The sequence below is a fragment of the Petaurus breviceps genome, unplaced genomic scaffold (assembly GCF_028583685.1).
Source record: "Petaurus breviceps papuanus isolate PSGF00001 unplaced genomic scaffold, PetGlider_PUasm1.0 38, whole genome shotgun sequence".
Lineage (NCBI taxonomy): Eukaryota > Metazoa > Chordata > Mammalia > Diprotodontia > Petauridae > Petaurus > Petaurus breviceps.
Window position 1 is genome coordinate 8,852,209 of NW_027186304.1, and position 14,832 is coordinate 8,867,040.

At 35.0% G+C, this 14,832-nt stretch overlaps 1 protein-coding gene across 5 annotated transcripts in view; it reads right to left on the bottom strand.

Moving 5' to 3' along the window:
- CCDC102B (coiled-coil domain containing 102B) overlaps positions 1 to 14,832 on the bottom strand; it is a 762,014-nt gene that overhangs the window by 628,940 nt on the left and 118,242 nt on the right. For all 5 annotated transcript variants that reach the window (XM_069099570.1, XM_069099571.1, XM_069099569.1 and 2 more), the window contains one exon: positions 3,792 to 3,900. In XM_069099570.1, the coding sequence (XP_068955671.1) occupies positions 3,792 to 3,900 (109 nt within the window). The remainder of the gene's footprint in view (positions 1 to 3,791; positions 3,901 to 14,832) is intronic.

Sequence of the window (14,832 nt, forward strand, 5' to 3'; positions counted from 1 at the left end):
GGTGCTTAATGAATGTTTATTGACTGACTGAACCTTCACACAACCATGTCTCAGTATGCAATTATTAAAACAAAAGATGTAGAATTGTTTAAAAAAATAAGAATTTAAGGGGGAAATCTCTTAGTAGATCATATCTAGGTTCCCCCCAAAATAAAACATTCATCTTTAAGAGCAGATGACTTCAGGAATCTTCCCTGGAACATTTATGCTCTGGTAGCCTCACTATAGCTTTACTATTGCCATTCCAAGTCTAAGAGGCCAGGTTATGGATGCCTTATTCTATAGCAATGACACCAGAACGTCTCCTTGGGGAAAGATGTTCCTGCATTTAGTTACCTATTCTGTTCCTTGTAAAAGTTCTCAAATGCTTTGAGATTTATATTAAAGAAAATTATGGGGAGAAGAGTTTAGTCATGGAAAACAATTATGCATGATAAATTTCATTCAAATGCCATTATCTCATTCCAGGAACATATATTATATTGAGACGATATAAAAGAGTAAATGGGCTAGCTAGAAAAAGATAACCTTTCTAATATCATCACTCTTCAATCATTTTTGGCCTTTTCAGGAGGATATTAATTTAACTGATATATATATACATATATATGTATGTGTGTATTGTCTGTACATATATGATTAGATAGTATGATTTTAGCATTTTAGAACTAGAATCTTCTAGTTCAAAGTGTAATCTATTCATTTTATATATAAGAATACTAGTCACAGAGAAGAAAAATAATACCCAAGGTCACAGAACTAGTGAGAAGGTGAGCTAGGATCAAGACACAAATTTCTTGATGTAAAACCCAGTGATTATTAAACAAGACATGTTTATTCATAGTAAGGCACATTGACCACAGAATTTTTTGGTCAACAAAATCACAAAGACAAACAAATAGAAAGGAACACTGGCAGACAGAGGGTGAGATGAGTAACACTTAACAGTGATAGAAAATTTGTTTACTCCTACACTAAATTAATTTTAAAAGATTTCTTCAATATCTTCTTGTACATGACTTATATTCCCCCTATATCCTTTGCTCTCTCATTCCCAGAGATTCATTCCTTATAACAATAATTCTTAAACAAAAAGAAAAAGGAGAAAATTATCAAAACTGATCAAGACATCAAAATATGTGACATCATATGCAATGATTCCCATTTGTGGATTCCTCATCTTTGGGTGTGGGAGTGGGGGGAAAGAGTAGGATAGGAAAGGTCTCTTCTTTCATTTGCATCCTTTTTGGAGACAAACTTGTTCTCCACAATTGCAGAACGTTCATTTTCGGTTGCTTTGTAGTTCCTATTTTGTCCATTTGTATTCTTGCACTCATTGTCATCCTGACTCAGCTTAGCTTCACTCTGTACAACTTCATGTAGCTTTTTCAATGTTTGTCTATATCGGTCATATTCATTATTCTTTAGAGAAAAGTGAAATTGCATTATACTATTTGTTTAATTGTTCCCCAATAATTATATATCTATGTTATTTCCAAATTGTTGTTACTCAAAAAAAAAGTTTTGCAGTAGATATTTTGGTTTATGTCAAGTCTTTTTTTGTGTGTCACTGACATCTTTGGGATATATGACTAGTAGATCAAAGAATGTGGACATTTTAGTCCCTTTATTTCCATAATTCCAAATCTCTTTCCAGAATGGGTGCACTAATTCATAGCTTAACCAAAAATATCACTAATGTTCTCATCTTCTTCCAATATTGAATGTTTCCTATCTTTGCTAATTTGTAGGTTGATAGATTGTAATGGTAATAGGAACTTGAAGATCTTCCCTGCCCCTTAATAGGCCAAATGTAATCACATGGGGCCCACAAGGAGAGGAGCTTGCTGAAAGGATGGAACAGGAAGGGTGGAGCAGGAAGTAGCAGGAGAGAGAACCAGTACTGCTGGGAGGAAGCAGCATGGGGGCATGAGTGAGAGAGGGGCATCTTTGCTTAAGGGGGCCTGTTTTGCCTTGAAGGCCTAACAGAGGGAAGGCTTGGGAATGTTGGTGTTCACTGCATTGGTTATGTGTATCAACTTCTTGGTTGCTATGATGGATTTGGCTTTCTGTTTTTGGAAATTGGCGTTCTGGTATTTAAATAAATGTTTTGGTTCTTACTCCTATGTGGACAGTCTGTTACATTTTGTGATCCACAACTACACTGGCATATTCATAGCCACCACTGGCACTGTGGATATTGCGTTGGTAATATATAGATAAATGCCCAGGTTTTTTTAATTTGTATTTTTATTATTGTTAGTGATTTAGAGAATTCTTTCATGGTTTATAAGAGGAAGCAACTCTTCTTTTGGAAGTTGTTCATATCACTTTAACATTAATCTGTTGAGTAATAGTTTTTGGTCTTTCATTTTTGTACTAGTTGTCTATATAATTTTTATATTGAGACAACCATTAGAAGAGATATTTGATTCAATATGTTTTTTCACCAGTCAACTGCTTCACTTCTTAAATTAGATGCACTATTTTGTGTGTGGGCAAAAAGCTTTTTAAATGCATGAAATAAAAATGGTTTATTTTATCTTTTCTAATGAACTTCATCCCTTGTTTGGTTAGAAATATATCTCTTTCACTCTGCTATAAATATATATCAATATATATTATCTATTTTTTTAATTTCTCAAGATGAAATTTTTACTAGTCTGGTCACTTATCAAATTTGATTTTATTGTTTAATAAAGCATAAGATATTAGTCTACTACTTTCTGATGGTATGTTTTGTAGTTTATCAAAGGTTCTTAATCAAAAAATGATTTTTTCCATGTTTTCAGTTTTATTGAGCACCAAGTTATTGAGTAATATTAATTCTGATTCTCCCTTGTCAAGTCTATTCCATTATTTTACTTTAATGTTTTTAAACACTAGCGGATGGTTTTGAAAATTGCTGCTTTATAGATACAATATTTACTTTTAATTCATTTTTTAAAATTATTAACCTTGGTAGTTCATACCTTTTTTACTCCAAAACAATTTTGCTATTATTTTATCAAAATATTTTCTGAAGAATCTCTTTGATAAATTAACAGGGTTAGCATGAAAACTGGTAGTAGTGTCATTTTCATATAGAGAGATGGCTCAGCCATAAAAACTAAATATTCTTCCAGCTTTTTAGTTTAATTCTTCTCTATTTTACGGAATATTTTAAATTGAATCCCTACAACTATTTAGTATGCTTTGGTAGCTGAACTCCCAAACATGTTAGAGATTTTGTAGTTATTTTGAATGTAATTTCCATTTCTCTTATTTTTTGTTATATAGATATGCTATACATTTTTTGTGAAAATATTTTGTAGTCTGAAACTTTATTAAAGTTATTGTTTCAATTAATTTTCTTGTGGATACCCTAGGATTTTATAAGTAAATAATTATGCAATCAACAAAAAGGATAACTTCAGATATATTTTTCTACAGTGCTTCACATCTTATAAGCTTTGAGATCCATTACATAATTAGATACCAATTACACTATTGGGTAGAGCAAAAACCAAAATCAAAAAAAAAAAAGAAAAAAGTACAACAAAGGAAGTTGGTTCGGCATTGAAAATGCTAACTCTTTAATGGTTTCTTAAAAAATATTTAATTTCTACCCAATTTACTCACTATGTGTATCTCTGTTTTACATTTTTGTTTTTTTAGAGGTCCTGCTATTCTATAAGACTTCTTATCTATCTACTGACCTCCAACTACCATATAACATCAACACCTCACAATTGAGAACAATTATATCTTTTAAAATGGTTCTAGTCAAGGAAGCATTCATGCTTACATACCTGATTTAAACTCATCTCTTTTGATTCTTTCATTTCTTCATACTTGCATTTCCAAAGAGACAATGCTGACTCAAGTGACTCAACTTCTTTTTCCAAAGATGAACGCATTCTAGGAAATTTCAAAACAAAACATTTCTAAGGCCACAAAAAATTATCTAAAAATCACTTTGTATATATGATTTTAATAACTTCATGCTTCCATTTAGCTATACTTAAATGCTATTCAACACTTTAATCCAGAAATTTCAAAAACAAAGTATGTATGTTTAAAAAATCTAAGTAAAAAAATCTATATATACAAAAATGTTTGTAGCAAGATATTTGGGGGTATCAAAACATTGGAAGCAAAGTCAATTTTCATTGATTTGGAAAGGGTTAAAGGAATTGAAATATATAGTGCATTTAAAAAAATGAACGTGTGGGGGGAAAGGCCAAGATGGTGGAATAAAGTCAGTGACTCACTGAGCTCTCCCCCAAAACCACTCCACATACCTTCAAAAAATGACTCTAGGGAAGGAGCCAAGATGGTGGAGTAAAAGTAGGAAATTCCTTGAGCTCCCACTCCAACCACCTCAAATACCTATAAAATATGACTCTAATCAAATTGTAGAGCTACAGAGCCCACAATGTGACAGAGAGAAACAAATCTCCCACTGAAGGCAGCTTGGCAGGCTGACAGGAATGGTCTATTGCACCAAGCTGGGAGGCAAGCACAGTCCTGTATGAGCCATACAGGCCCAAACATGGGGCAGCCCCAACCAGTGCCACAGAATGGCCAGAGCAGACTTCAGGAGAGTGAATAAATGGCAGGTGTGGCAATTTCCAGACTTCTCAACCCATAAATGCCAAAGAGAAAACAAAAGGTCAGTGAGGAACCCTGTTGATCCTAGGTGAGAGAAGAACTCATTATAGACCCTGCACCCAGGGTGGCTGAGGTGATGATAGCTGCAACTGTTGCCACTGCTGCTACTTCCAACTTCAGGCCTACAGATCATAGAAGAGCTAAATGACTATATATAGGGCATTTGCAGGAATCACTCTGCTGGCTCTGAGGCACAATACTCTTGCTTTGCCTTGCTTGGATCTGGGTCACAATATTGGGTGGTAGTCCTGGGGTGAGAAGTGCTGGTATGGTAGAGCTTGTTGAGGCTGTAGAGAAAAAGTCTTCCTCACAGTTCTGAGGCAGGTGCCTGGGGAAAAAAACCGTTGAAAACAGTTGCAAAAAACTTCAGCAATTTGGGACACAGCACTCTCCACTCTGAAAGCAGAGTTATACCATGGCAAAGAGCTCAAAAGTCAAGTTAATTAACGGACAAGATGAACAAACAGAGGAAGCACAGTCAGAATATAGAATCCATTTTTGGGGACAAAGAGGATCAAAACAGAATCAGACGAAGACAATAAAGTCAAAACTCTTGCATCAAAAGCCTCCAAGAAATATATGAACTGATTGCAGGCCATGGAGGAGCTCAAGAAGGATTTTGCAAATCAAGAAAGAGAAGTAGAGTAAAAATTGGGAAGAGAAATGAGAATGATGCAAGAAAGTCATGAAAAGAGAGTCAACAGCCTGACTGAGGAAAATAACAAATTATAAAATAGGCTAAATCAAATGGCAAAAGAGGTCCAAAAAGCCAATGAGGAAAAGAATGCCTTAAAAAGCACAACTGGTCAGATAGGAAAGGAATTTAAAAAACTCACTGAAGAGAACAATTCCTTCAAAGTTATACTGGAGCAAATGGAAGCTGATGACTTCATGAGAAATAAATATGCTATAAAACAGATCGAAACAAATAAAAAATGGAAGGCAATATGAAATATCTCATTGGAAAAACCACTGACCTGGAAAATAAATCCAGGAGAGAAAATTTTAAAATTATTGGACTGCCTGAAAACCATGCTCAAAAGAAGAGTCTAGACATCATCTTTCAAGATATTCTCAAGGAAAATTGCCCTGATATTCTAAAACCAGAGGGAAAAAAAGAAATTGAAAGAATCCATTGATTGCCTCTTGAAAAAGATCCCCAAAAGAAAATTTCTAGGAATATTATAGCCAAATTCCAGAGTTCCCAGGTCAAGGAAAAAATATTACAAGCAGTGAGATAGAAAATTTTGAGTGTTATGGAGCTAGGGGAAAATATGGACATTCAATGAAATAGAGGACTTTAAAGCATTCTTGATGAAATGACCAGAGCTGAACGAAAATTTGATTTCCAAATACAAGAAGCATGAGAAGGTAAACAAAAAAAATCATAAGGAATTTATTTTAAAAAATGACTCTAAATACATTCTAGAGTGGCAGAATCCACAAAAAGATGGAGTAAAACAAATTCCCAGCCTAAGACAACTAGGAAGTTATCAGAAAAGGTCTTTTGCACCAGAAAAAGAGAGGAGCACAGTCTGGCAAAATCTGAAACAGCTCAGACCGACCTTCAGGAAATTAGGAGCAGGCCTTGGGGCAACTGAATGACTGGCAATAGTCATGGTTTCCACACCTCTCAGCCCACCAGAAGCCAAAGACAACTTAGAAGGTCTGCAGGAAAGGTTTGTTGCACTAGGATGAGAGAGGAGCACAATCCATCACAGGCCAAATCAGCACAGCCCAGGCCACAGCAAACCAGGAACAGGTCTTTGGAGTGACTGTTCCAACAGCTGCTTCCTGAGATCTCAGGCCACAGACCAGTAAGAGAATTGAACCACTGGTCAGAAGGCAATTAGCACTGAGGCAGGACTCTGTTGCTTTAGCCATTTTTGAATAGGGGCAGCAATACTGGATGGCAGTCCCAAGGTGAGGAGGAGCACTAGCAAAGCAGAGCTTGTGGCCACTGTGGCGTAGGAACTTCCTCAGAGTTCCAGGAAAGAAAAGAGTTCTTGTGATTGCTCTCCGACCAGAGAATAGACCAACAGAGTAGTAAACTCCTCTTCTTAGGTCATACAATCTTTGAAGAACTAAAACTTACAGGTGCCTAGAAGTGTCTCTAAAAACAGCTACACAAAATCCCTGAAGTTTGGGCAGTACACCCTCTATCTTGGAAACAAAGCCCTACTTTAACAAAGAGTTAAAAGTCAAGTAATAGACTGGAATAAAAAGAGCAAACAATAGGGAAAAAAACTCTGACTAGAAAATTACTATGGTGACAAAGAAGATCAAAACACACACTCAGAAGAAGATAACAAAGTCAAAGGTCCTACATCCAAAGCCTCCAAGAAAAATATGGATTCATCTCAGGCCATGGAAGAGTTCAAAAAGAATTTTAAAAATCAAATAAGAGAGGTGGAGGAAAAATTGGGGAGAGAAGTAAAAGTGATGTAAGAAAATCATGAAAAATGAGTTAGCAGCTTGCTAAAGGAGACACAAAAATATACTGAAGAAAATCAAACCTTAAAAAACAGACAAGCCCAAATGGTCCAAAAAGCCAATGATGAGAACGTCTTCAGAGGCAAATTGGCCAAATGGAAAAGGTGGTCCAAAGGCCCACTGAAGAAAATAATTCATTAGAAATTGGAATGGAGCAAATGGAAGATAATGACTTTGTGAGAAATCAATAAACAATAAAACAAAACCAAAAGAATAACAAAAGAGAAGATAATGGGAAATATTTTGTTGGAAAAACAACTGACCTGGAAAATAGATCCAGTAAAGATCATGTAAAAATTATTGGGCTACCTGAAATTCATAATTTAAAAAAAGCCTAGATATCATCTTCCAAGAAATTATCAAGGAAAACTGCCTTTATATTCTAGAAACTGAGGGTAAAAGAGAAATCAAAAGAATCTACAAATCACCTACTGAAAGAGATCACAAAATGAAAACTGCCAGAAATATATCCAAATTCCAAAGCCCTTAGGTCAAGGAGAAAATATTGCAAGCAGTCAGAAAGAAACAATTAAAGCATGGTACAGCCACAGTCAGGATAATATAAGATTTAGAAACTACTACACTAAAGGATTGGAGGGCTTAGAATATTATATTCTAGAGAGCAAAGGAGCTAAAATTACAACCAAGAATCACCTACCTAGCAAAATTGAGTTTAATCATTCAGGGAAGAAAATAGGCTTTCAATGAGATAGAGGAAATTCAAGCATTCTTGATGAAATGACTAGAAAATAGAAAATTTCTGAATAGAAAATTTGACTTTCAAATACAAGATTCAAGAGAGGCATTAAAAGGTAAACAGAAAAAACGGATCATAAGGTTAAACTGTTTAGATTCCTACATGGGAAAATTATGTTTGTAATTCCTAAGATCTTTCTCATTATTAGGGTAGTTGAAAGGAGTATATATAGACAGAGGGCAAAGTGTGAGTTGAATATGAAGGTATGATATCTAAAACACAAAATTAAAAGGTGAGTGAGGAATTTACTTGGAGAAAGAGAAAGGGAGAGATAGAATGGGGTAAATTTTCTCACATAAAAGAGGCAAGAAAATAACTTTTACAGTGGAGAGGAAGTCAGGGGAGGTGATGGGTAGTGAGTGAACCTTACTCTCATCAGAATTGGTTCAAAGAGAGAATAACACTCAATTGGATACAGGAATCTTATCTTCCCCTACAAGAAAGTAGGAAAGGATAAGTATGAGAAACGAGAAGGGATGTGGTGGTGATAGAATGGAGGGCAGATTGGGGGATGGGGTAGTTAGGAGCAAAATATTATTGAGGTCAAAAGGATGAAAGGAGAAAGAGAAGAGAATAAATGGGGGCAGGGGAATAGGATAGGATAGAGGGAAATACAGTTAGCAATAGTAACTGAAAAAATTTGAATCAGGTTTCTCTGATGAAGGCCTCATTTCTGAAACATGTAGAGAACTGAGTCAAATTTATGGAAGCAAGAGCCATTCTCCAATTGATAAATGATCAAAAGATATGATGGTTTCAGATGAAATAAACAAAGCTATCTATAGCCATGTGGAAAAAAAATATTCTAACTATTGACTGGAGAAATGCAAATTAAAACAATTCTGAAGTACTACCTCATACCTATTAGATTGGCTAATAATATAGAAAAAGTAAATGAAAAATGTTGAAAGGGATGTGAGAATAATGAGACTTTAATGCACTGTTGGTAGAATTGTGAACTGATTCAACCATTCTGTGGAGCAATTTAGGACTATGCCCAAAGAGTTGTAAAATGTGTTCTGTGAAATTTGTATACTGTCAAAGGGCTGTACTTGAGAACCTAAAGGGCTACATTTGGCCTCAAGGCTACAGGTTCTTCATCCCTGAATGGAATTGCTTATCTCCTCAATGGGATTGGGTGGCAGGGGGAGAGGGGAGGAAGGGAGAGAATTTGGAACTCAAAGTTTTACTAAGTGAATGTTAAAAATTGTTTTTACATGTAACTGGGGAAAAATGAAATACTAAATAAAAATGAATCAATTATTTTTAAATAAACATGGGGGATTCACTGAAATATGGAAAACCAAATTTGAGCCATTGTAAATCAGAGTAGGTAGAACCAGTATGCCAATATGCACAGGAAGTATAATAAAAATTATGCAAAAAGGTAAATGATCTCAAGATAAATGCAAGAACCTGTATCAAATCCGGAGAACAGATGGCTATATATACCAAATGCCAGAGACACAAAGAGGGAAAGTTGCTGTTTTGACTAGTTGTTTTAAACTATTTTTTTCTTGCTTCAAGGAACAGTTCTGGAATAGTGGATTATGGGCAAAGACTTGAAAGAAACCAGGAATTTTGTATGGAAAGATAAAGTGAAAATGTACAGAATTCAGAGATGTGTATCTTTTGCAAGGTATAGCAAACAGATGAATGTCTTGGATCATAGTTTATGAGGATGGGAAACAGGAGGGGAAATAGGAAAGGAAAGGGAACAGGAAGGAGGAATAGAAAAAGTAAAAGAGAAAGAAAGGGTAAGGGGAAAGGAAAGGGAAAGAGGAAAGGGGAAGAAGGAAAAAGAGAAGTTAAAGGGAGGGGAAGAGGAAAGGAAGGGGGGAAAGGGAGAGGGAGAGAAAAGGGAAGGAATAAACATTTTAAGCATGTACTATTTACCAGTCACTTGGCAGATATTAGTTCAGTTGACTCTCACAACCCTGTGAAGAAATTGCTATTATGATCCCCATTTTAAAGTTGAAAAAACTAAGGCAGAACTAAAGTCACTTTCCCAGCATCATACATTTATTAAATGTCTGAAGACAGATTTTAATTCTGGTCTTCCTGATTCTAGGTCCAGTGCTCTATCCACTATGCCACCTAGTTAAAGTTTATTTAATAATTGTTAATTTTACCAGTTATTTTCTTTAGTAATTTTCTGCAGTTTTCTAAGTAAGCCATCCTGAGGTCCGAAAATTCAAGCAAATAAAACAAATCTCTTCTTTGGTGATATTTATGCCTTTAATTTATCTTACTGTTCTCTCATTTTTCAGAGGCACTATGGCATAATGGTAGTTAGGTGGCATTGTGGATAGAATGTTAAACTTGGAACTGGGAAAGTCTGAAATTGAATCTGGATTCAAGTACTTATCATCTTTGTGACCCTAGACAAGTCACTTCATTTATTTCTGTTTCAGTTTCCTCATCAGTAAAATGAGGTAATCATGTCTCATTGAGTTGTGAGAATTGATAAATCTGTGTGTGCATGTGTGTGCACACGTGTATATATACATAATTTTATAAACCTTAAACAGTACTATGTAAATACCATATTGATGGAATATATAAAATTAAATATTGTAATAAAGGATGAAGAGCAAGTCTCAAGTTAGAAAGTCCAAAGTTCGCATACTAACTCTACAAAAAACTGTCTGGGTGACCCTGGGCAAGTCACTTAGTATATCTGTGCCAAAGGCAAACTATCTCAGATCATGAATTACAGAGCAGATATCAACCTATACCAATAGAGTATCCTCACAGGGAATTCTCCATATCCATTTTCCCTTCCAGTTTCTCAGCATTATGAAATAATTGTGGGTTATTGAAATAGCCTTCTTTCCTTATTATAAAGTCTTCTGACTGACTACAAAATTTTTTCTTTTTTATTGCAATTTTAACCTTGACCAAGTTACTTAACCCCAATTGCTTTAAAAAAAAAAGAATACAAATCATTTCCCAGTTGATAAATGGTCAAAGGATATGAACAGTTAGTTTTTAGATGAAGAAATTAAAGCTATCTCCAGTCATATCTCTATTGATTAAATATATGCAAATCAAAACAACTCTGAGGTACCACATCATACCTATCAGATTGGTTAACGTGACAAAAAAAGGAAAAATTATAAATGACAGAGAAGATGTGGGAAAAATTGGAACACTGATGCATTGTTGATGGAGTTGTGAATTGATCCAACCATTCTGGAAAGCAATTTGGAACTATCACCAAAGGGCTATAAAACTGTGCATAACCTTTGACCCAGCAATACTACTTCTAGTCTGTATCCCAAAGAGATCATAAAAATGTGAAAAGGACCCATATGTACAAAAATATTAATAGCAACACTTTTTGTGTTGGCCAAGAACTGGAAATTGAGAGGATGCCCATCAACTAGGGAATGACTGAACAAGTTGTAGTATATGAATGTAATAGAATACTATTGTTCTATGAGAAACGATAAGCAGAAGGACCTCAGAAAAACCTGGAAAGACTTACATGAACTGATGATAATTGAAGTGAGCAGAAGCAGGAAAACATCGTACACAATAATAGCAACATTGCGTAAAAACTAACTTTGGCTGAATTAGCTCTTCTCAGCAATGCGTGGTTCTAAGACAACTCCAAAAGACTCATGATAGAAAATGCTATCAATATCCAGAGAAAGTACTATGGAATCTGAGTGAAGATTGAAGCATATTATTTGTACTCTTATTTCTTTTGTTTCTTCTTTCTCATGGTTCCTCCCATAGGTTCTAATTATTTTTTACAATATGACTAATGAGAAAATATGTCTAATATGAATGCATATGTAGAGTATCAGATTGCATGCTGTCTTTGGTCAGGGGGAGAGGGGAGAGGAGGAGAAAATTTGAACTCAAAATCTTATCTAAATAAATGTTGAAGACTAAAAATAAATTAATATTTTATAAATTTTCTTTTCCATTGAAGATTTTTGATTGTTTTTTTCAATATATAATGTTCATTCATTTTGTTACTGTCTTAATTTTTTTATTTACTTTTCTGTCTTTACACTACTTATGAGTTAAATTTATAACCTAGCCTTCCTCTCTTAAATTATTGTTATTTTTCTTATATTCCCAATCTCTGACATCTCTTGTCTTTCTTTGATCCCTTCCCAGTTCCATTATTCACTGAAATACCTTTTTTTCTTGAATATCACAGCCCCAGCCGCCTGGAGTTAGGGGAGGTGAGAAATCTGGACGTATAGTCTTTTCTCTACCTGGAATACACTCCATAGGAAAAGAACTAATTGTAGATAAGTTTCTAAGGGTCTTTCCCTTCTAAAGGAAGTCACTTCTACTCTAGCTCACTCTGCACGTTTTATGCCTTTTGCTAGTCACATGACTATGGTTTTTTTCTTCACCATAAGATACGTTCTTTTTAAAAATAAACTTTTCCCCCCAAAATTGACATTTTCCCCTAAATTGTACATGCAAGGTGAGTAATAAAGAGAAGTAATATAATGACTGAGATGTTTCTAAGCATCTGAATAAATATGAAATAGACACGCAAAAGATCAATTACTAAATGGATTGCAGGCTTCATTTTTCCACAAAGGTCAATCCAACTGCATATATCACCAGCTTTATTTCCCACTGAAATAGCAATGAGATTTTTGTTTGATTTCTTTTGGTCTACATCTTCATTCCAGGTATGAAAATATACTCAGCCAAAGTATGTGATCTATTTCTCTCTAGTTTAATGTTTGAGAGAATTGTCTGGACCTGGGAACTTAAGTCATTTGCCCATATTTACATGGGTAATATCAGAGACAAGACATTCTGAATGTAAATCTAACCCTCCATCCACTATCAAAAGCTGTCTTTCTATAGGCTGTAGTTTCAGAAACCTTTATTTTCTTATTTACCCTTGAAAGATTATCACCCCATTAAGATGTTAGTTTCTGCTCCTTTATCTTTGTCCTTAAGGAAGACAGCTAAATATTTTACAAGGTTAAATCGGAGCTATTATAGAGAAAAATATAATTCATGAAAAGCAAATTGTACATAAAAATCATTCCATGCTTAAATCACTTTTTTGGTTTTGATTTGTTTTGGTCCTTGTTTTTGTTTTAGATTGGCACTTATTCAATTAGCTATATTACTATAGCAGCTGTATTACTAAACTGCTTCTTTATCATCACGTAGAAAAGAAAAGTGCATACCTAAAATCATGCAGCAGAGGGCACTATATAAATACATAATATTTTGGCCTAATTACATTATTGTGAATTTCAGAAAGACTTACAGAAATACCTCATTCCATATGGATGGCAATTTCTAATCTTCATCTATATTGTAGTTATGGATTTTGTTTTTGGTACCATGAAAGAGTATTTACCAACAAGTTAAAACAGGGTTTATATATTACAAAAAGATGATATTTTTTAATTTGGTAAAATATTGAATATTGGTATGATAAAATTTTCTGGTTTAAAGTAGCAGTTTTTAAGCCAGTCTGCTAGAGTCCTCAAATGTTATGAGTGTAAAATATACAAAAACAATAATTGTGCAAACAGCATTTCTGTAGCAAGATGTTTTTATATGTATATAAGATCTAATAGCAGCTTGTCAACTGTTATGATCAGAAAACATCTTAAAAACTAGAATTAATCAGCATATGCCAATAAACTGAAAGTTCTTTCAACAATAAACATCCAAAAAGAAACATTTAATGTTTCAAACAGAAATTTCCTTTCAAAATAATCTACCTACCTTATCATTGATGGTGAAAATCTCATTTCTCAGGCCAGAATAATTATCTTAAATTGATGTTAACATGCAAAGAAAGAATTGTAAAGATTCAGTGCCAATTAAAATTAGTAAGAATTAAAAAGAAGTAAGATCCCAAATGGAAAGCAATCAATCAATATTTATGAAGTGCCTACTATACCTACTGTGCTGAGTGCTAAGTATGCAAAAAGAGACAAAAGATGGTTTCTACCCTCAAGGACCTTACAGTCAAATAAAAGAAACAACATGCAGACAAATATTTACAAAGGCAAACTATACACAGGACTAATAAGAAATAATTAACTGAGGGAAGACACTGTGGAATCAGGAAGTGTTGGGGAAGGCTTTCTGTAGAAAGTGGGATTTTAGTTGAGTTTAAAGGAAGTCAGGGAGGTCAGTAGTTGGAGAGGAGGGAAGAAAATTCCAGGCATGGTAGAGAACCAGAGAAAATGCCTATTGGCAGAAGCAACATGGCAGAGTAAGGCAGAGACTCACCTGAGCTCTCCCCTAAGCCCCTCCAAATTCTTTTAAAAATAACTCTAAACAAATTCTAGAGTAGCAGTTCCCACAAAAAAATGTAGTGAAATAAATTTCCAGCCCAAGACAACCTGGAAGGCTGACAGGAAAGGTCTGTTGTACCAGGAAGAGAGAGGAGCATGTACTGTAGCTCAGGCCACACCAGCACAGATCAGGCCCCCAGCAAACCTGCAGCAGGCATCAGGAATGATTGAATCAGCAGTGGCAGAGTCAGTAGCTACTTCTGGAGCTCTCGGCCCAGAGATGCTAAGGGGATTGAACAACTGGTCAGAAGGAGATTATAGGGATCTTTTTGCTTTGGATTTAGGATTCTGTTGCTTTGGCCATACTCAGGGAAAGGAGGAGTAGAAAGTAAAGTATAGCAGCAGAGTTTGTGACCACAGTGGAAGGAGGACCCTCCTCACAGTTTCAGGGGAGAAAAGAGTGCTTGTGGTTGCTCACAGGCCAGAGCACAGGCCAGGAGAATAGTAAGCATGTCTTCTTATATCATATCACCTTGAAAGAACTAAAAACTTACAGGTCCCTATAAGTGTCTCTGAAAACAGCTGCACAAAACCTCTATCCTGGAAGCAGGGCCCTACTTTAACAAACATGGAGATAGGGGGAAATGGGACATTAATTCACAGTTGCTGGAGTTGTGAATT